Genomic DNA, 23,251 nt, shown 5'->3' on the forward strand with positions numbered 1-23,251 from the left:
CTTATCAGCCTCTCAGTCTGACTGGAGAGGACTCTCCCTCCACATTATTGTAGAAACATCTTCTTCTTATCTCCGTTAGAGCAGCTAGCACGGCACCAGATTATAATAACAACAGCGCTGGTACCACCCTCCCTCTCGCCCTCGCTCACTCGCATTTTGTCTGTGAGCTGCGGGCGCCAGATAAGCCAACATCCCCCATTTTCATCACTTACTGCGCCCATCGTACAGGGCAAATGAAAGGTGGAACCGGGGTGAAAAGGGTGTTACATTTACTTAATTGTAAATATTGTTACATCAAGGCCGAAAATTAGGATGAGCCCCAACGGTCAAAATGTTTTTTTCCCTCCCAGAACTGCCAGCGCAGCACCTCCCCAGATCTGGCGCCCTAGGCGAACATCTAGCCAGTGCTACGGGCCGGCCCTGAGTTCATATCATGGTTAATATGCAACTCGCAAATATCTTTCTCTCTCTCTTTCTTCTCTCTCTCTCATCTCTCCTCTCTCCTCTCTTTTCTCTTCTCTCTCTCCCTCTCAATGATGGTACGCAAATGCGCTTTGTTTCAAATGCTCTTTGTTTGGCGGAGGTGCGCATGCGCACCTGCGCACCAGTTATGTGCAGCCCTGTCTATATGACTGATATTTGAGTTAAAGACTACAAACATCAAAACAAAATCTGCAGACATAAATGGATGCAATTATTCATGGATATGAAATCAGATGTTCATACAGCATATTGCTCGTGCATTAGCATGTGGTTTGATATTCTTTGATAGAGTAGTGGTGGTGACGTTTGTACCATTTGTACATACAATAGTTATAAATGGTTGAAACACTACCTTACTAACACTATACTAAACACACAGATGAGTGCTGTAAACAGAAGCAGCTTTCACCAAATAAACCTCCTGCTCTTCTTCTACAGAGTGAGGCCTTCTTTTGAAACCATGGCTCTATCATGACATGGGGACAATGAATACAACACTTAAGCATGTGTAACTTTTTAATGTTTCTTTGCTGTGTTTTTAAAGGGAGCAGCCCATCTTCAGCGCCCGAGCTCATGTCTTCCAGATTGACCCGGCCACCAAACGCAACTGGCTGCCGGCCAGCAAACACGCCGTCAGCGTGTCCTTCTTCTACGATGCCAGCCGCACCGTCTACCGCATCATCAGCGTGGGCGGGACCAAGGTGGGAGCCTCACAATAGCTGCACTGATACACATGAATAAGCTCTACTTCCTATGTGCATATCACACATAAGGGTATTTGGTTTTATAATATTCTTCTGCTTCGATTGTTTCAAGAGGAGAAATGTTCAAAAACCAATAAATCATTATTTAAAATTGGTTTGTTCAAAAGTCTTTACCAGCATAGATTGTTTCTAAAATGGTCTTTCTAACTAAATTGATTATTGTATTTCTGTCAAATGAAGCCAGCACAAGAGGCAGTGGGACTGCTCTAACAATCAAATCAAGCGTTTATTGAGCCCTTTACATCTGCAGTAACACACTGAACTCAGCAGTGAATGAACAGTATTTTCTTCATGTTGCATTAATATTACATCATTGTAGGGTTTCTTCTCATTTGATGTTGTCTCCCTCTGTGCACCCTATCCTGTGTTTGTTTTTTTAAATAAAGGGAAATAAATCTGTTTTCCATTAGGTTGTGGCCGTTATGGGTGGGGATGCATTAGTCATATGTCAGCAGATTATTTATAACACACCCACATTGGTAATACAGCATCAACAAGAACGCTGAAGCCCCTGGGAGTCCCAACAGTGACATCATACCTTGTTGGCACGTAAATGAAAACCCTTTGTAGTTTTCAGCCAGTGTGCCAATTTAATACACTGGGACTTTTGTAGAGGAGACCAAAGAGATCTATGTTTGGCATCAAAACCATATCATTAGACTGTTAGGATGAGACGATCCCTGAACAGATCATCGCACAACACAACAAGCCTTTTCACTTTGCGCTCGGTCTTTATTTGCAAGCACAGCTCTTCCGTAGACGTGCATAATATTGTTTTGTTACTCTAAAGTGATACAACTGCTGAGGCTTCAGAGTTAGACCCTTACCTTCCATAAATCTGAACTGAGGAGTTCATTTTGCCATGTTGATTGTTTTTTAAACTTGTTGATTGTGAATATCTGCTGCACAGTTGGCTTCTTGATAATCAGATGTAAATCAGCACATTTGCTGAACAAGTACACACAAAGAAAAATCTAACGAGCTCTAATGAATTTGGCATTAATGTTTTTCAAATTAGGTCTGGATAGTGTGCATTTTTTGTCCTTGAAATAACATTTAAACAGGCATTTTCAAGCACATTGGATTGAAGCAAGTCAGTTCCAGAGTAGTTGCGATCCATCAAAACTACTGTGGTTTCTGATTCACCCAATATTATGAAGACATTTGTGTTAAAGTATTCAAGTGAATGTATGAGTTTGAATTTATAGAAAATTCATAAAATATCAATCATAAAAAGAAATGTGAAATATTCCAATCATTTTGACCCATCCCCCCCAGTTCATTTTGGCCGAACATCTTCCAGTGTGCACAGTAATACAACAACTTCCTCTGCTTTATATAAATATTGTGTATTTATGTGCGGCATCCTATCAATTATCTACTCTTTTCTCCATTAAATGTACATTTCTTATATTCCCCGTGTTAGGCCATCATCAACAGCACCATCACCCCCAACATGACCTTCACCAAAACGTCCCAGAAGTTCGGGCAGTGGGCGGACAGCCGGGCCAACACGGTCTACGGCCTGGGCTTCTCCACTGAGCAGCAGCTGCACCAGGTAGACGCCGCTCACACTCCTCAGCAGCATTTTTTATAAAATACTTCAAAGGGTTTTACTTTAATTCTATATTAGAGGGGGAACGGTTGCGTTTGGAGATGGAGACTACAGTCATATATTGATCAAGACCCCTTTTTCAATGTATATTAACACATCTTTTATTCTGTCAGTGTATAATGCAGCTGGTCTAAACATACACAACATGTCTCCATTGTCTTTGTCTCACTATGAGCCAAGTTTACATAAACTTCCACTATATCTACTATAATTGAATTTTTCCTCAAGATTTTATTTTTGTGAGAAAACATGACCTTAGGAGACCATGTTTCTTCCACAATTTGCAAAATATGCTTAAAACATATTTATTGAAATTTCAGATAAAGAACGTTAAAGGCTCAGAGGTCACCTCCCCTCCACAATAAATGAATCAAATATTTTAATTTGTCTATAATTATGCTGCATGATCCAGAGTGAAAAGTACAACGATGATGAAAAGTTGATTTTGGTATGATGTGTATGGTTTTCAGGATATCTCAGCAAACGGGGAGTAACTTGTGTTCCCTCTCCTGCAGTTTGCAGAGCAGTTTAAGGAGGTGAAGGAGGCGGCACGTCTGGCCAGAGAGAAATCTCAAGAGAGGTTTGAACTGTCCAACCCGGCGCTCAACATTGCAGCTCCAGAGGTAAAGCACTACTCTACTCTCTTAAAGATTTTCTCCGTTTTTGGCTGATTAGAGAATGCCCCAGGTAGAAAAAGGAATCCCAATATAGTCAAAATAACCTGAGCTAGTGATCATAATAAATCAGCAAAAACAAGTGAATGGCGGCAAGGGAACATCTGCACAGTAATATATATTTCTGCCCTGCTCATTTTATGTAATTTCAGCATACAATTAATCCCCTTGATTAAAGCTTTTTCCATTTGCGGATCTGTAAACTTCAACTACAGATTTCACTGGAAACAGTTTTCAGTGAAAACCTAAAATGAAAAGCAAAGGCAACGATAACATTGAAATCTGTCGACAGGAGGTTCTGGATTATCCTGTGTAATCAAGACATTTATTTTTGGAAAGACGCATTATTGGGTCACACATTATAGCTGAGATATGAAACTAAATCGGCACGGAGGATAGTTGTATTCAAACTCAAATAATTATTGGTGGTAATAAAAGTAAGATTTTCAGTGTCACCATCATATCGAGAAAATCCATACCAAGAAGGGAAATGCCACTAATAGTAAGGATGATTTTGCTGATCAGACTTAAGAGAAAACCTTTTAAACAAGTGAAAATAGTATACACGTGGCCTTTCAGAAGGATGGACAACAGAGTTTAGTGTCTACAACCCGAAGGCCAATACAACTCAGAGGAGCAGTTATACTCCAACAAACTCAATGGCTTTGTTTCTATTTTACACATATACCGAATCATAAGGGATTAAATGTATCGTCATCTGGCCCGGCCATTATTCTCCCATTGGTTAACTCCATTAAAGGATTTCATGCATGACAAATGGAGATGGGAAGCAGAAAGAGACGCTGAAGGTGTTTGGAGGGGCAGTAATGGCAGTAATGGCGGGGACTGAAAGAAAGAAGAATGAGGAATCAGGAGGATGGGAATGAGGGAAGATGGAGGAAGGGAGTCGAGCTGAATCATCTATAATTGAAAGAAAGCTGGCTTCTGCTGAAAGGACAATGGTCAGCTTTTATCCTGCCAGTGTCGGTGATTTCTGGTGGACTGGATAACTCGGTTGGAGAAGGGAAAGTTTGCCTTTAGTGGAAACTTTTCATTTGTCACCTTTCTCTCTCACAAAACAAGCCACCCTGTGGTGACATTACAAGTACATGACAAGACACACGGTTGTATTTTTATAGTTTTTCTGATACCTATAGCATTAAAATGAACAACTAACAAACACTCTGACTGTGATTTCATTGTTCCAACATAGAGGAAAAAGGTCTCATGCTATCTTTGGGAAGCTAGCAACTCCGCTAGTCGTGTTTATTAGTAAGATGTGCCAAGTGTTAGCATTAAGAGTATTCTTATTAGCATTAAGAGAGTGTTGTTATAGTGACAGTGTAAACCAGTGTTTGTGTGTGTCTGCACTGTGTAAAGTCCAAACAAAAAGCCATTCAGCCTCATGCTGCCGAACACGACCTGAGCTCTGAGACCCTCGGATAAGAGCTGAAGGTTTGTCTTGTTGTTTATTTAGTGAGTGCAGCAACAAAACATTGCTGGATAGAACAAAACAGAGCAGCAATAGCAAGGATGTCCACAGCACGAGAAGCCACATATGAATGGTAAAGTGGTATCGCATTTTGTTTAATGGAGAGCATTCGACAAGAGTAATGATTTAAGGGTAGATGGCTCAAAGTTAAGTGAAATACTGAATCTCCACACTAAATTACATTACATTTTGTAAGTTCTCTTCACTCTTCATTTAATGATCATGTACTTTTCTTAAACAACGACCAACGCTTAGTTGAGATAGTAACAAAAAAAGGTTTGTTGACAGGGAACAGGTTGTACCTGTCCAGGCTGACAGCGAAGGAAAACTCTGCCAGGATCCATCCCATCCACTCCAGTTACAGGCAATTCCTTCTGGTCGCAGATATGGATATGGCAAATGTAATTGCCGTCAATAACAACAACAAAAAAAGAGTAGAAAACATTTTTTTTAAATATAAATTTAAAAGGAAAATGAATATGGTCAAACACAGCTTTCTCCTAAAAACTGTAAACAACGGATTAAAAAGCAATGATCCTGTTCCACACGTGCTGCATGCTGATATTGCAGTTCACTGTGTGTAGTTGTACACACGTGTGAAATGATTTCCTCTCCTGCATGTCTGGTTTCTCTGCTTTGGCAGTGAACTGTCCTGTAGGATGTAGCAGTACACACACACTTCTGTTTATCTGCAGAAAGAAAAACAGATGAATGGTGAATTTGTCGATGGCGGGGAGGAAACTGAAGTACACAGTTATTGCTCGACACACACAGAGGTCAGGGTCAACAAACAAAGGTGTTGAATCATGTTACCACGGTAACCAGAGACCTGTTTTCCTGTTGGGTAACACGCAGAGGCAGGGACACATGGTCAAGCTAAATTTATTATTTGAACACACACATACACACACACACGGCCTGGATAGAGCTGTGAGGTCAGGCTCGGGTGTGTCTACTGATTTTCTAGAAGACCCAGCAGCCATTGATTTTGTGTCAGGCAGTAAACACGGAGGGGTTATGTGCAGGGGTGCACATAACTTTTTTGCCCTGGTTCTCAAAGGAGCACCTGGAGATGTTGCTAGGTGCTCATCCTTCAAATTAAATAAACCGTAACTTTTGAGGGGGTCTTGACTTTATTTGCCAGACACACGGCACTGAACACACATGCAGAGGTGAACACAGAACACACATGCAGAGGTGAACACAGAACACACATGCAGAGGTGAACACAGAACACACATGCAGAGGTGAACACAAGACAACATTAGCACGACCAGTAATCCTACAAGCTGTCATCACTACCCTCCTGACTGTTCTCCTCACTGTCTTCCTCTGTCAGACATGGTAGCTGATGATGTAGGCCTACTACTTTCTCTCTGGTTGAGTCTGCGATTAGCTGCTTGTTTTCGGTCGAAAGTCTCTGTCATCTTAGAAAAGTGGATGTAATCAAATAAGTATGTGAACATAACAAATAACCTACCATAGCCAATAACAAATTAATGTAACTTATTTTATTTATGTTCATTCATATCTTATTTTACCTTAACATTTATTTATTTATGCATTTTTTTTTTATCTCCAGTTTTAAAGGATATTTTTGGTTACTGTCCTATAGTATACATTGGAATGATTTCAAACCTGTTTATCCCAATAATTCTAAAGGAGTGCCTTGGAAATATGTGTTTACATAAATTGTGACCAAACCGTTTGAACTTAGACTAAAGTGAACTATCTAAACACTCAGAGTACTTACCTCACTGAGCTGTGGTATCAGCCTCTCAGTCTGACTGGAGAGGACTCTCCCTCCACATCATTGTAGAAACATCTTCTTCTTATATCCGTTAGAGCAGCTAGCACCAGATTCTAATAACAACAGCGCCGGTACCGGTGCACCCTCCCTCTCTCCCACGCTCACTCGCACTTTGGCTGTGAGCTGCGGGCGCTAGATAAGCCAACATCCCCCATTTTCATCACTTACAGCGCCCATCGTACAGGGCAAATGAAACGTGTAACCGGGGTGAAAAGGGTGTTACATTTACTTAATTATGAATGTTGTTATATCAAGGCCGAAAATTAGGATGAGCACCAACGGTCAAAATGTTTTTTTCCCTCCCAGAGCTGCCAGCGCAGGGCCTCCCCAGGTCTGGCGCCCTAGGCGAAAATCATTACGCCAGTGCTACGGGCCGGCTCTGAGTTCATATCATAGGTTCATATGCAACTCGCAAATATATTTCTCTCTCTCTCTCTTTTCTCTCTCCTCTCTTTTCTCTGCTCCCTTCTCTCTCTTCTCTCTCGCAATGTTGGTACGCAAATGCGCCTTTTTTCAAATGACGCACCTGCACACCAGTTATGTGCAGCCCTGGTTATGTGGTTATTATAACATGTTCTAACTCACAGCTGCATGTTGTAAAACACCTTAGTGCTGACTGTCTCCCTTTGTGATATAAAAAGAATACCAAATCAATGTGGCTATAATGAAAGTTAACGGGTCCATTAAGGCTGATATGGCTTTTTATAAATCTGTGTACAGTTTTAGAGGAATACTTCACCCCAAAAAGTGATCATCTCATTACGTACCCTGTGTTAACTTGAATTCATGTAGAAAACTAGTTTATCTTACCTGCCTTCGTTGCAAGCAAAGAATACAAATCTAGGAAAATGTGTAATAAATCTAGTCAATGGGGCCATGTTTAACAACAGCAAAACTATTTCAAAACATCTGCAAGTGCAGTATAATCCAAGCCTTACACACTCATCGGTACAATACTGTGTTTTAAATAGTAAGGTTGTTCAGAAAATGCATTTGTGTTTATTCAGTAGTGTCTGAATGAATGATAAATTGATTATACTGCAAAAGTGTGATTTTAGATGTTTGTTTCATATAGGTTTGCTGTTGTTAAACGTAGCATAGTCATTTTAATTTGTTCTCGTTCACCGCAGAGGCATGTGAAAAAATAGTTCTTCAGAAGAATTCAAGGTAACGGGTGTTTAATTGATATACAGAAGGTCATTTTTTTATTAAGTATTCCTCTTAAGCTTTTCTACAAACACAAAAACAAAAACTGTATAGAATACTCACTTGTACATATTAGTGTTTTATATATAAGTAAAATAACTGGTTTGCTTGAGTTTAATGTTAGTAAAGTGAATATAAAGATACTAGAAGCAAATGGGAACACATATGCAACGTTATGTCACAACAAATGTTGGTTCATATAATGCTGGAGGGAGGCTGCAGCATTTTGGTCTTCTTCTGTATCAGTAGATTTTACATCACATTCAGCAGGTCAGTAGCAGTGCTGGTCAGTATCCGTCTACAGCAGAGCGTCAGCCTCTGAGCAGCCTCTGAGCAGCCTCCAGCTCCACAGAGCACACATTCTGCCTCTGAAATGGGATGGCAGCAGGGAATCTGCATGAAGTAAAGCTCAGGCTTTCATGTTTATTTGCAGAGCTCTGGGATAAGATTGAGGGGGATATGATGCAGTTCAATGGGATAAAAATGAAGAATAATAAACAGAGCAAGATGGAGAGCATTATAGAACTGACTGAAGTGGAAAAACACAAAACATTTTTAAACTATGCATTAATAATTGTGAAATATATATTTATATTTGTTTTATTTAAGGTTTACGGTGTTGCCCTTGCCATGTGTATGTTGTGTTATTCAGTATAATATAGCCTCTATAAGGATTTGCAATAGTAAAGAGGATAAATAATCATAATATGCAAAATGGCATCATTGAAATCATTAAATATTTCTAGAGGACACCGAGCTGTTTCCCCCATTTCCAGTCTTTATGCTAAGCTAAGCTAACTACACTGGCTGAAGCCTCATATTTAAAGTGCAGACATAAAAGAGGCAGCAACGCCAAACTAGAAAGCAAATAGGCATATTTTTCGAAATGTCAAACTATTTCCCCTATGCAAAGTACTGTGATTGAGACTGCCTAAAAAAATGGATGCGCAAGTGTGGAGAAAAGTCAGAACTGATTGCTTTAAAGGTCCCCTATTATATACTGTTTTTCATCAATATGTTATAGGTCTCAGATAATACAAAACATGTCTCTGAAGTGTTTGACTCGAAATACCAAACAGATCATGCATTGCAGCATCCCATAAACCGGTTAAAAAGAACACAATGGTGCTCTAGGAGGAGATTCAGGTGATAAGGTGGGGGGGGGGTTACCTTGGTTGGTTATTGGCTAATGGTTACACAAGCTAACAAATCGTTATGACATCGTAAAGTGGCCAAAATCTGATCAGCTCATTTTCAGACAGGTTTTTATATAAATGGATCGGGACAAAAAGTGAGCAAATATTCTTTCCTGAAACTTTCAGAATCTCTTTACACAGAGGGGACACATGCTTATGTATGAAAGATATGAAAAAGTGGATTTTGCATAATAGGTCCCCTTTAAGTAATGGATAACAGGTTGAACTGTCAAGCCTCTGCCAGTGTAAGTGGCAGAAGTAAGAATGCGAACTTGTTATTTTTCACTGAATAAAGGGAGAAAGCCAACATGTAAAACCCCAGAAACATTATGTCTTCTATGAGTTGAGAAGCATTTAGTTCACATTTAGAAAATTACCTGTGATATTTATGAGCTCATATTGCAAGGTTGCAATGTTTGTTAGTCAAAGCAAAGGTTGAGAGCCAAGGGAGCCACACAATGAAGGTATATGAATGTCAAAAATAGTGTAGAAGAAATGTCATCTCTGCACATAAATCATGTAAACAACAGTGAAACCCAGCAGATGTCTCTTTCCTCTGACAGGTAACAGCTGCCATTAGTTTGCTCATGTTGATTGGAGCTTTTTCCTTCTGCCATCTCCTCTCATACATGGTATCCATGCAGACGCAGAGAAGCAAACAGAAATACCAGCCATTAATATTTTAAACCACAGACTTGGCATTAAAACCAGCTAAAAACAGTATGCATGAGTGTGTGCGTTGTTTAGTCCGGAGGACCGGTGCTTCAAGGGAAGCCTAAGCATGTACCTCTGATTCGTGGATCCATGAATAAATAAACCAGGTGTGTGGTCTCAGTGAAACACAGGGTGTAGAAACAGGAGCTTTATAAAGCCAGCGGAGCAAATAGACTGATGCATAGATAAATAAGTAAACAGTGTGGATGTACTTAAGACGAAGAGTGGCACAGAAACGTCGTGATGCATTCCCTCAGGAAGTGTGTTTAATATTTGAAGTATTTGGGATTTCCATTGATTACAAAGGAAGCATCTTCTGAGGAAACCCGTAAAAGGTTTTAAGTGGCTGCTTTAGGGTTGTTAAAATAAAACGCACACATACATATTTATTTAGGAGAATAGGATAATCAAAGTTGAACCAATGTTATGTTGGTTATTGTAAAACATTCATTCAATCGGTCTCTTTGGGTGTTGCTAAGTGCTCACGGCTCACTTCTCAGCGGTCACACAGCCCTCACACTAATGTGGGTGGGAATGTGACCGCTTCCTCTTTTCATACAGTTTCTCCTTGTTCAGGCTTCAGTTACCACCGCACCTCCTGCTGATGACCCTCTTTCTCTTTTGTTCTCTCCAAAATAATCAGAAACATAAAATAAATGAATACCTGTGCAACAATGAAAAACAGTGGACTGTAAGCTGGACTGAGCATAGAAAGAAATACTGTATTGTCAAACAATGGCATGATTTTAAGTATGTACTTATATTCTATGTTTTCTCCTCATCTGCCCCTTCCCTCTCCTTTCCCTGCTGCACCACGGGACACCTTCATCTCACAGCTTTCCCAGGCGAGTAAAAACATCCATCCCACCATGTAAAAGCTATGCAAAGAAAACCGTTTTCTATCTTTTGAATGTGGTGTTCGTAGTCATGCATCTCAGTGTAACACGGACTATCATGCTCAATAATTCATCTGGAGTCTGATCAAAGTTGACTTCAGAGAACATGTAGCTTTAAAACACAGATGGCATTTGCTACAAAAGAGTAAAAGCTTTGTTAAGAAATAACGGCACAAAATGTAATTTCAAGTCACATATGTACAGAATATGGCAACATGCAGCTTAATTAATTGTAATTGTCCTCACAAAATGTTTAGAAGATCTTCCTTGCTTCACACTTCATTGATAATGTTAAATATCCCCCGAGAACAGACAACACAGAATTGTCCTTTTCAAAATGGAAAAGTCCTTTTGAACTCAGCCTAATTAGTTGCCGGTCGTGGGTTTGTGCTTTAGAGTTTCTGCCTTGTTTCCACTCAGCCTGTTAGTGAACAGCATACGGAAAAACTGCTGGAAAAGTGTAATCCCATTTATGAGTTAAACATGATCCATGGCATGAATTATTCAGAGATACGCTTAGCCGATCCGTTGGCTTTGGGGCCGGACTGGAGTTGTCTTAGCTTTTGATTTTTCTCGTTCTCGGGTTCCTTCCCCTGGACACAGTGCTCATCCACATGAGCCGTGTTTTATTTCCATATTCTTCCATGAAGTCGGACAGAGAGCCGCTCGGCTATAGATGATGAACCAGCCTCCTCAGGGAATAACGATCCGGTTCGCTCAAATTTAATAATACACGCTTTTTTCTAGAATAAGTGCAGGGTTGTTATGCTTCAGTGAGGCACTTGGTCGTTGTCAAGTTCAGGTTTAGGTTAGCAAAATGAAAGGAGATGGGAGGGGGGTTAAGAATTGTGCCCAGGCTAATTCATCTGCACACTTTAAGAAAAGAAGACTCTCTCAGTCTGCTCTTTCAGTCTTTTAGCCTACAGTCTCAAACTGAGGAAAACGGATCACTAAACTGTGTGAAAGGAAGCTTGAACCCATTTCTGGGCAGCAGGGAAGGAAAATATCAAAGCAGATTGGTTACACGTGACTGCGCCAGGCTGGAGTCGAGCCATCTGCATGCTGTCATGTCAGATTCAAAGTCTCTTTCTGTCAGAGGAAGATACATGGCTCTTGTGTACTTTATTCCACCTGTATTTTATATTTGAGGCTACTCCAAATGATTTAAGAAAAAGCAACAGGATGAGGCTGGAAAACAAGTTCTTAAGTCTTTAAATGGCTCAAATCGAACATCTACAGAAAAGTTGTACTTTTCTTGAGTAGGATCCAATAGTTTTAAATGCAAGCTGAAGTACAGCTACTGAATTTACTTTATGTGAGATCGTTTGGAGATTATCTTTAAAGATGATCTTTATTATCATACCTATTAATAAACAATTCAATCAGGTGCCAAAATAAATATTAAATTCTACTAGTATTTCAGTACTGAGTAGACCCTAGTGAGCTTATTCCCAGATGTGTGCAGTGTATATAATATCTCAACAGACATACACATAATAGCAGGATAACCAGCAGGTGCATACGTCTTTACACACAAACACCAGATGAACTCCTGGAAGAGGGAAATGTACTTCAGTCAATTCCTGTTGAATCAGATCTGAGGCAGTATGTACCGAGGGCAGATGGGCTCCACACATGGCTGCTCGCTCTGCACGGAGCCTGTCTACAGTATCAGAGATGGGACACATGAAGTGCTGACAGTCTGAGCTCTGTCCTGTCCCGCTGCTGTGTCATGTCCATTTTGTTATGAGGAGGGCTCTGGATATGGAGACACTAATTGGCCTGTTGCCAGCCTCCTTTCTAAACCCAGCCAAAATCTAATTAATTGTGCTTAATCACGTGTCAGCTATGTAACATCCACAAACACTAACCTCTGTTTATGAGTAAATTGCCATATTGGAACATTTAATGTCCTCAAGAAAACCCACTACTATGTACCCTGTTAAGGTCTCTTGCTCATGTCCTGTATGTGCTGTCCTCCTTGTTGCTCCAGGAGCTGTCGGAGGAGCGCCACTCCCCGCCGCTGCTCACCGTCAATGGGCCGGGCGAGGAAAAGCTGTTTCGCAGCAAGAGTGCTGAAGTCGAGCTGACGGTGGAGAAGGAGAAAGTCAAAAAAATGTTGTCTGAAGGGTAAGGACACATTTGTTTTCATCAGCAGGAAGTATATCATGCTATTGTGTTCATCGCGCCTATGGTCTGGAGAGAAAGCTTAAAAGCCTAACATTTTTCAAGCACAACTCATTAAGAAGCTCTTCAGTTAGTAGTCGAATATATTCCAAGTTCAAGTCTTTAATCCAAAATGTGACTTGAGTAAAAGCACAAAAGTAATGTCAAAAAAATGCATTTAAACAATTAAAACCAAAAGCACCTTTTTTATACAGAATTGCTCTTTTTATAGTGTTATGTTATTATAGAATATTACATCATTTTGTTTTTATCACTCACCTCATACCTTTATTGTTGTAGTTCATCAATGTGGAGCCAATCTTGAGTACTTCCTCCTGGGTAGATTAGTAGTGGTTTTGAGGAACATTTACTTCACATTGAATGTTGTTTTTACACCTCACTGCTGTTTTGCATAATTTATTTTATTAAACTACCTGGTACAAAAAACACATTTTATTTTTTCTGATAGCTGTAATGCTATAATAAATATTTCACGATTACTTTTATCAGACAGCGAACCTAACTTATATTTTATTTAGAACATTTATTTGACAACATGGTGCAGTGTGAAGAGATACAGGAACAACTGATTCCTGCATTGAAAATGTACGCTGAGAGAACACAATGTTTATGAAAGAATATTTATTTTGCAGTAGCAGCAGCATAGAAATAATACCAACACTCCATTACAATAACACACAAGACACAGAGACATAAAGTACATATTAAAACAAGGCAGTGAGAGCTGCAGATGTGAGTGTGTGGGAGTACTGATGTGGGAGATGTTATTTGTTAGAGTTGAGAAAGTTTACTACAAAGGTTGTAATCTCATCTCCAACCCCCAGCTTGGCTACATGAGCAGAGGAAGATGCCCTGAGCATTTTTGTTGAGCTCTATACTATACAGCGTATTAAGTGTTACTCAAACTGTGGAAAGCCTTTCCTCACAAATGACGAGTGATTAAACTGCAGAGCTGCCCAAAGATTTCCCACCATAAGGTTCAGTTTTTCTCATAGATGTTTCTAGCAAAAGGATTTATAACAACGAATGAAATAATATTAATGATTATTCAAGAATAATAATTATTATTCTTTCTGGCTCATAGCCAAACTTCTCATCAACATCCACTGAAAGCTGTTCACAGCCTTTTGAATTATCTTTCCATCAAACAAAGCTAAAAAAATTGGCACGGGGAACAGGTTTTGTAGAGACAGCAGTTGGGATTTATTCTACAAACAACACGTCCATCCTGTTATCCGTCCAGAGAGCCAAGCTGGTACCCACACTGCCTTTCTTAACTGACAGGGAAGCATCACATCCACATTAACTACCTCATGGTTACCCTTTCACTCGGAGAGTACATGTAAATTACAAGGGCCTGTTATTGGTATTTTGGTGATAAACTAAATAATGATCAACTGAATCTGCAGCTTGGCTTTTTTTCTTTTTGGTTGACGCTCGAGCTCTGTCATCAGCGTAATTTTTCGGCTACAGCTGTAAGCTCTAAAGCCCACTGTATAACAGAGTGAATATTGTACATTAATCCATTAGTTTCCATAAATACAACTCCAAATGAATGCTAATGTTGATCCATAACTGTGGATGTGCTAACAACTTTAACATATCAACTTGAATTTGTTTTAATGTTGTCAACCTTGTTTTTGCTGCCCCCATGTGGCCAGAAAAAGTCTCCTATTGCATTTAAAAATACATACTGCAGAAATTAAGTATTGTAATCCCACAAATAAGGAAGAACTCAGGAAAGAAAAATTAAAAGCTCCACCTTTTTACACACATGAAAAATACTTGTCAAGTAATATGGGGAAGGAAAAATGCCAACAATGTTGAAACCTTTGAGGCAAGATACACAGCTCGACTGTTTTGCAGTATCTACCTACTTGTAAAAATACATTGTGGGAGCTAGTTCAACCAATCGACTGTGGCTTGGACAGAGTATGGATAAATGGAGAATATGTAGAGCTTTGGTTTTCAGGACAGGTACCACTGATCCAGGGCATTGGAGTCTGACTCATACTGCAGACTAAATGTAAAATTAAAACTGTAAAATAATGTAAAAATGGTTCTTCAGAATTGAATAAGTGCACTGTAAAATAACTCACCCGTGTAAGATTTGTTCTCTTCCTCCTTCTTAGTTTTTCTAACAAAGCACCATAGACAGCAGACTGCTGTGTAAGGAAAGGTATTGCGTGTGTGTGTGTCTCTTGTATAGAATATACAGAAGAGCCAACTATAAGAAACCAGTCTTTTAGTCATGGCCTTAGGTTTGACTTCTCTAAGTGTGTGTGTAACCAGCCATACCGGTGATGAATTTAGGAGCTCATAATTATCGTCGTCATCCTGGTTCTCATTATTGATCACTCAACATACCATTAGAGACCAGGAATCAGAAAACACTCATGCCCGTCTGCTTTCAACCTATCATCCCAACGGTTTTATTTCCTGATTGTCTAAAGCCTACGCAGGCTTTTTCTCCTGTTGCTATGGTGAGCAGTTGTATGTTACCAATCAAAGCTGTTAGTTAGGTTGTCATGGCAAAGAGTTTTCTCAACTCTGTCTTACTGTGTGAAAGCTCTCTGTTTTTTTTATTAAATATCACGACCGACACTGACCTTTTAAAAAAAATGATGTTTATTAAAAAAATGTGACTTGTAAAAAATTCACATGAATCACAAAAAAACATAATAATAATCAAAGTACTTTGATACTTTGCATCTTAATAGATCAAAATTAAACCAAGCCATACTTTATTTTAAGTATGTGGAATTTAGTCCTTTAGCCACACATGGCAGGATAATGCTTCTGTGTTGCTTTATTTCCCTGCCACCCTATGGTCTCTGTAATTATCTGCTATTATGAATCGTACTGTTCTGCAAGTTATGAGCATAACTTTAAAATCAAATGAATGACAAAGTATATACAACAGAAAGATGGAATTTAGAAATTCAAAACGTTAATAAAACACATTTTTGGGTCATTTGTATTTCAGTGGATACACATAGTTCGGTCTTTGACTTGAATGACAGACATTTAAAAACCTGGCCTTCTGGCTACTAAAAAATATCTCTCAAATGTCCCATAACAGCTTGTGCAACATGATATAAATGTCTGTTATCTGCTGCATTTTCAATCTCTATCTATTCTATGCCTTCTCCGACCGTAACTCAACAATATTTTGTATCTATGTGAAATGGGAAAGCTGTCATAAGTTGGGATTCCTGCTTTAAGTTAAGTCTCTGTTCTTTCTGTGTCTTCCTCTCAGGTCAATGTGTGAGATAAACCTGGAGGCCGAGCTCTTCACGCTGCAGGACAGTAACGCTAAGCTGGTGGCGGCTCTGCAGGAGGCCAGCAGCAGCGTGGAGCAGTGGAAGCAGCAGCTGGATGAATACCAGGAGGAGACCGACCGCCTCAGAGACCAGGTGACGCAGAGCGGGCCAATGATACAATACCCCTGCAGCTCAAAACTACGAAGTACAATTCACAATGTCTGCTAAAAGCTGAGACTGTTGAGGTGCTGATGATTCAATTTAGTGTTCATCTCTGAGGCCGTAGTTAATGTTATCAAGCAAATGTTGTATTTTACACAATTTTGAATTTATTCTTGCCCTATGACATTATTTTAAACATGTTTGAAACTGACTATACAAGAAATTCAGGATACAATAAGCCCTCTTAACAATAATATACAACAAACGTTCCCATTAGAGTTGTATTATTTCAACACTTCAAAGTGTATCAAGAAGGAATGCTATGTTTCAACTATTTATTACATTACATTACATTGCATTTAGCTGACGCTTTTATCCAAAGCGACTTACAATAAGTGCGTTCGACCAACAAAATACAACTTGAAGAAAACAGAATCATATAAGTACATCAGGTTTCATAGAGCAAAAACATTTCAAGTGCTACTCAACTGGCTTTAGAAAAGCCAGTCCTTTATTAGTATAAAAGTGCTTCGTTAATAGTTCTATCGCTCGAAGTGGAGTCGAAAGAGATGAGTTTTCAATTTGCGCCGGAAGATGTGCAAGCTATCTGCCGACAGATTTATCATCTGTTGAACCAATGTTTGGGTTAATTTAACGGGTGATAGTAGTGTGAAGCATTAGTGTTGTTACTATGGTTATGCCTTACTTTAAATACAAGTTTCCCACATATTTTTATCTTAAGTTTTCTTTTTACTTTGTCGTTTTACAATCACTATTGAGGGTCTTAAAGGCTGTGCTTTTTTCTCATGTAATAATAATAATAAATGATATTTATATAGCGCCTTTCAAGGGACCCAAGGTTGCTGTACATGGACAAACAAAACAAACAGACACTGCCCAAAGGGCACATGTACTTTTTGTTCTCTTGGTGTAGGAGGTCAAACAGTAATCGCTCAGAAATACGGATGAAAAGTTGCATAAAACAGGTTTGATCAACGTCACAAACCCTGCATAGACTTCCCGTTTCGATTTAGTGTGCTCAGTTTAATATTTTTACATCAGTGCTGCATTAAGTAATTCCCTGCTTCCTGTCAATAGTTTCTGACCTAAAAGAGGAAATATGACGTCTAAAAAAACAGGCCACTATAAAAAGTATTTGATTCAGGGACAAGGGTATCTGCATATGCTGAGGAGCAGTTTTTTGGGGGGGGTAGTTTGGATACTTTCAATCTGAAAACACAAATCTGGGAAACAAAATACGTATTTAGAGTTATCATTAGCCAAATTAAATAAAACTAATACTTTTTTATGAAATATAATCAGGTTATATATTCATATGCTTATATTCTGAAATTAAACAAAACAGACGCTTTGTTTAGCAATGTTTATGGTCTATAAAACTATTTTTCTTACTTTCCTCACTATGTGATCACTCAGATAGCAACTGGAAATTATTCAGACTTTTTATAAGAGCAATCATTTATAACTATCATATTAAAATCCCCACACAGACTTAGTCTCTTCCAAACTGCAGATGCATTTTTCATCCAGCCCTTCCTTGGGATATTTCTGTTGACAGGCTCCCTGGATAATGGCAGACATTTCATCTTTCATTTACAGAGAGGAAATGATGCCCTTGGTCAAGCTTAACAAGGCTTCCTCAATGCGACAGAATTAAGTGCTAATGCAACCGGCCTGCAATGGAACCATAACCACCAGTGACAGAAAACTGGCCCTTTTTATTTTTAGCCCACACTGTGGTTTCATATCTGCGAGTCCAGGTGAAGGTTACCCCCCCAAAACACAAACACACAGTTACACACACACTGCAGCAAAGTCAACCAGGTGGCTGGAAGTAGAGCAGGCCGCCAGGGATTGTCAATTGGGTTTGAGAGGGGGGGGGGGGGCAGGGTTTATTTTTTTATTTTTTCGGGGGACAGGACGCCCTATAGGCCCTACTGCCCATCCTCCCCTCTTTCTGCCCCAGTTAACGAAAGAAGATAAATCATCATAACTGCAGAGGGAGAGAGGCTAGATTGTTCTACCTCGTCACACTCGGCTTCAGCCATGTTTGTGTTGATCCACAGCAGAACGTTTATTCTGTGTTGACTTTGACCCATGCTCAGTACTAATGAGAATTAGCAACATATGGTGTGCAGTACTTGGTTATATAATGTATTTGATTGTAGCAGATTTTAATAGGTTTTATGCTTGATTTTTGTCAATATGTTGCTTGGATTACATTTTGCTAATTTATTTAGTTTTGCTCGGGATTTTAACTATTGTACGTTTTAGAGAATCCGGAATCTGAATAAGATGTCAATGCAAATGTATAGTTTTCTATATATATATACATATATAAATACAATATCATTTGTTTTTCAATCTCCTATCAATTGGTTGACAGCAAAAGGTTTCTAGATAATAATTTAGATATGAAATTGGAGATGTTGCATGTTTTTCTCCATGTGTATCTGTTTGGAGGTCAGACGGAGCGGGTGCCTCTAGGGACAGCAGCTGTCACACAGAGTGGATATGAAGGTGTTGAATCCTCTGGGATCATGTGGACCCACAACGTGGCGTAGCGTGAATTTTATGAAAAGGGACTTTGAAAATACAGAGTAGATGCTAAAGGGAGGAAATAAAAGTGTTCACATGGGAGCAGGAATCCCTCTGCCCCTTCACACACACATTTACATTTCAGAGATGAAGAAATGACCAGCATTGTGATGATAACTGCATCGTCAAAATAGCCTAAAGACTGAGGGTCAACTGTTAATTAATTAAATAAATTATTTTATTATTATCAATATTGATTATTTAAATCCTTAGACTTCTTACTGTTTATTTTAGAGATTCAAGATGATTGTAGTAATTTTCCAAACAAAAGCTTCACTGTCAGATGTCATTGTGAAAAAAAGGAAACATTTTGATCAATTTAATCCAATTAATACTCACTTTCATGTAACATGTTATCTGTACGGGAGATATTCCTCAACTAATTTGACCTAACTTGTTTCAACGCTTAAACACAAAACGTAATTATTTTTTTTAGGGCAAAACCAAACATTCAAATACTCAAACTGTGCAGAGTTCAGAAGGGCTAAGGTCAGATTGAGAAAACAAATAACATAATGTTATCTGAGCCTTATCAGTGTGAAGTCATGTGTAAAGCTTGTTATGCACAAAGCCTCTTGTTTCCAACTTTGTTGACCCTCAGTTGAAGTTCCCCATTTCCATCAGTGATAATTATCACACTACACTACTTGTATATTATATTATTGTACTTGAAAGTCGCTGCCGTCATGTAAAACCCTTTTTAAAGCTAATTTTGCTGATTTCCGTAGTGTATGATGGAGGTAAAGGGTAATTTGATTTATATAATTGAAAATATATTGTTTGTAACATTTTCAAAGCTTTTCATTGGATCACAGCTAAAATGAAATCCCAGTAAATAATTTTCTCTAGATAAAATAGATTTTTGTTTACCAACCAGATACTTGTTTGTCAGCAAATTACGCAAAGTCTGTTTAAAGATTCCCATGAAACTTGGTCTGATCCAACTAAGATTAAAAATGTACAATTTTATTTTTTTCTGGAGTAGTTTCAAATCAATACAATGTTAAATGACCTCTGTGCTTGAGTGTAAGATGGAGAATGGTTTAGCATTGTTACATTTTCTTTATATCTAGTATTCTGCTGATATTCATCAATAAGGCTCCAAATGAGAGCTATGTTGTTAACAAAGGAGACTAATTTTCTTACAATTCTATTCATTGTTATGCCTCCACGTGGACTGCTGCGTCTGCCATGGCACGAGGCATAAGGTTTTTGGTTGGTTAGTCGGTCTATTTGTCCTTTTCATTCTTATAAATGCGATGATTCAGCAATGCCATGAAGAAATGTTCTTAAATGTGGCACAAACAATCACTTGAAATGAACTGATCAAAATGTTACTTTCAGAGTTATTCAAAATGTCATTACATTTGTACTTACAAAATGTGAAGACAGAGTCCAAACTGAAGTACTTCAGCAGCTCTTGGATGGATTTCATTGACATTTGGTGCAGACATCTCTCGCTCCCAGAGACCACCAACCAAACACCACATGGCTGACATTTAACGCCTTAATAACGATTTGATAGATTGAAGTACAGCCTCACAGAGCCACTAGCAAGGCGGTTAAATGTTAATCTTATCTTATATAATGTCTAAAATGAAACGCGCTTTATAAATTAGTTAAGTTAAGAAGTATGTATTGATTGTGTGTCTGTCTGTGTTGCAGGTGGCGGAGCTTGAGGGCCAGCTGGGGCACCCTGCTGCCGGTCAGTCTGCGAGAGAGGAGCTGAGTCAGTCCCTGGAGGAGCTGGAGGCCCTGCTGAGCGCCAAAGATCAGGCAAGCACACAAGTTCCCTGCACTGCACTCTGTCCAAATCCATCTCCTAACCTCAAAGAAACCTCAGTGTGGAAAGCCAGTCTAGAGAAGCAAATAATATACTGCCAATAATTCACGGGATATGTGTTTTTATTCAGTTTTTGAGAATAGAGCCTCCATATCCATCTGATGAAGGTTTAAAAAACATTTGCTAATTAATGTATAATATATTAAGAAAAGAGGGTTGGAAAAGTATAAAGTGCCAGTTTGAGTATGTATACTCACTAAATCATCTTAAGACTTCAAATAAGATATTTCCGATTCAATAACCAAAAGATAATTACTGAACAAAATGTTGAGAAGAGAACGCTCTATGGGGATTTTACTTATGCTCTTCTTTTGTAACTTCAAATGTTTGGCCTAAACTAAGAGAGCTTTGGAAAAATACCAGATGTATTGGCTATTTCCAAGTTTGCTTTAATATGATGTTTTATGTCCCTTATGTCAATTTCCATCAAATGCATTCTGGGCACATTTTCTCTGCATAAATAAAACCAAACGATAAAGTGAAATATTCCTTGAAAGCACCTTGCTGCTGTCCTCCAGCCTCATTTACATAACCATGTCCGTCAATCATCTAAACAAGTTTAATTGTGGCTTGATTATTCATGCGAGCTCACGGTGGTATGTCCCCCTCCTCCCCGGAAACATCAAGGTGCCCCAAACCTTATCACCAACCTCATAAATGACCCTTTTTAAACCACATGAAGTCTTAGGGTTCAAAACATAAGATGAATATTCGATGATCTTAGCAGCAGGAAGGGTGAATATGTGGGAAGTGAGGTGGTGTTGTGACAGTTCAAATCACTGTGCTTTCAGGAAATTCACAGTCTACAGAGCAAGAAAACAGATGTGGGTGAGCTGGAGAAGGAAAGAGAAGAGACCATACAGAGACTTGAGGTGAGATACAAAAAAAGGCTAAGTGTTGTTTTTCTTTTACATGAAAAAATGTCATGTTGCATTCGATTTGCTTAATTGCCATTTGTCCCATGTCAGCAGACAGTAAAGAGGATCCAAAGAGAAATTATTCACTGAAGTGATCCATAGGAACCAACATTCTTCGACACTAATATCTGAGATCTTTCAGTAATACGGAAAATCACCAAAGAAAATGTGTCTTAGGACATTCTAACTCAGAACGTCTACAACAGACTCATGAAATATGAGAAATAGAACTGGTTCATTGTATTTGTATTTCCCACCTGCATTGTCAAAAGTAGGAAATCCACTTTCATTGACAGGGAGATGAAAGCATTTCATCTTCCGTCTGAACAGAGACATTATTTTCTGATGCTTGCGATTCATTTGCAAAGAATTCAACATGTCAGTCTTCACAGAATTTCTATTCAAGTTTTTATTCCAGTATAAACTGTTTTATGATTTGTACTATATTCATATCGGAAATGTTCATTGTGTGTTTTATATGTTACTGATGTATCTGGTTCTGTTATCTTCACCATATAAGGTTTATTTTAACATGGCTCAGATGGTTTGATATGGGTGTGCATGCTAGACTAGAAGCTTCCTTGTATAGTATATTATTCAACAAACCATTGTAAAGTATGTCGTAAAAAATGTGAAGAATGCAAATGGGTCGTTTTCTATTGCTCTAAAAACCAAACCGGGTGGAACATCTAAGTGCTGATACTGTGGCTGAAACAGTACAAAGCAGCACAGTGCAGACCTGCAGCAGAGAATCAGTATAGGATAACTCGTACTTCAAGGAGAAGTTAATAGTGTCAAGTCGCCATGCTAACGCAGGGGATAATACCTGATGCATATTGCATAGCCCTAATTAGGTTCTCCATCATTTTGAGCAGTGGTGTCAGTTGTGAATTATGTATATTCATATATGACCTTTGCTGTCCTTGGGTTACTTCCATAATCTATTCATTGGTGCATTTGGCATACAGAATAACCTCCTATTACTCAAAATTGCACATATAAACAGTTTATATACTATGACATCCTCTGAAAACTTTATATCAGTGTGCAGCCACACAAGGAGTGAGAGTTTACATGCATTTAAGTAATGCTGGACTGTTTTTTGAGATACCAGTGCTTTACTGGTACCTGCTCTGAAGCTGTTCCACAATGGCTGCTGCTGCTAGTTTTATCTGCTCCAGTTTGAATTGGCAGTTTTAGTCATTGTTAGTGTATGCATCAGTACTATATAAATGTTCATGTTCACAGAATACACGATACTTCCGATAAAGATTAAAGGTGTGTAGACTTACACTAGGATACATTGTAATCATGCTATACTAAGCTAGCCGATATAAACATGCACAAATATTTATACCCTAATTTTGAGTAATGATAATCAGTGTGCCCAAGAGTTCAATAGGGGAACCA

At 38.8% G+C, this 23,251-nt stretch overlaps 1 protein-coding gene across 3 annotated transcripts in view; it reads left to right on the forward strand.

The window, feature by feature from the left end:
- The window catches only part of homer3b (homer scaffold protein 3b), a 47,347-nt gene that overhangs the window by 20,256 nt on the left and 3,840 nt on the right, over positions 1-23,251 (forward strand). For all 3 annotated transcript variants that reach the window (XM_034202846.1, XM_034202924.1, XM_034203005.1), the window contains 8 exons: positions 1,028-1,184; positions 2,674-2,805; positions 3,378-3,485; positions 10,791-10,799; positions 12,844-12,980; positions 16,297-16,453; positions 20,747-20,857; positions 21,716-21,796. In XM_034202846.1, the coding sequence (XP_034058737.1) occupies positions 1,028-1,184; positions 2,674-2,805; positions 3,378-3,485; positions 10,791-10,799; positions 12,844-12,980; positions 16,297-16,453; positions 20,747-20,857; positions 21,716-21,796 (892 nt within the window). The remainder of the gene's footprint in view (positions 1-1,027; positions 1,185-2,673; positions 2,806-3,377; positions 3,486-10,790; positions 10,800-12,843; positions 12,981-16,296; positions 16,454-20,746; positions 20,858-21,715; positions 21,797-23,251) is intronic.

Source organism: Gymnodraco acuticeps, unplaced genomic scaffold (assembly GCF_902827175.1).
Source record: "Gymnodraco acuticeps unplaced genomic scaffold, fGymAcu1.1, whole genome shotgun sequence".
In the NCBI taxonomy this organism is placed as follows: Eukaryota; Metazoa; Chordata; class Actinopteri; order Perciformes; family Bathydraconidae; genus Gymnodraco; species Gymnodraco acuticeps.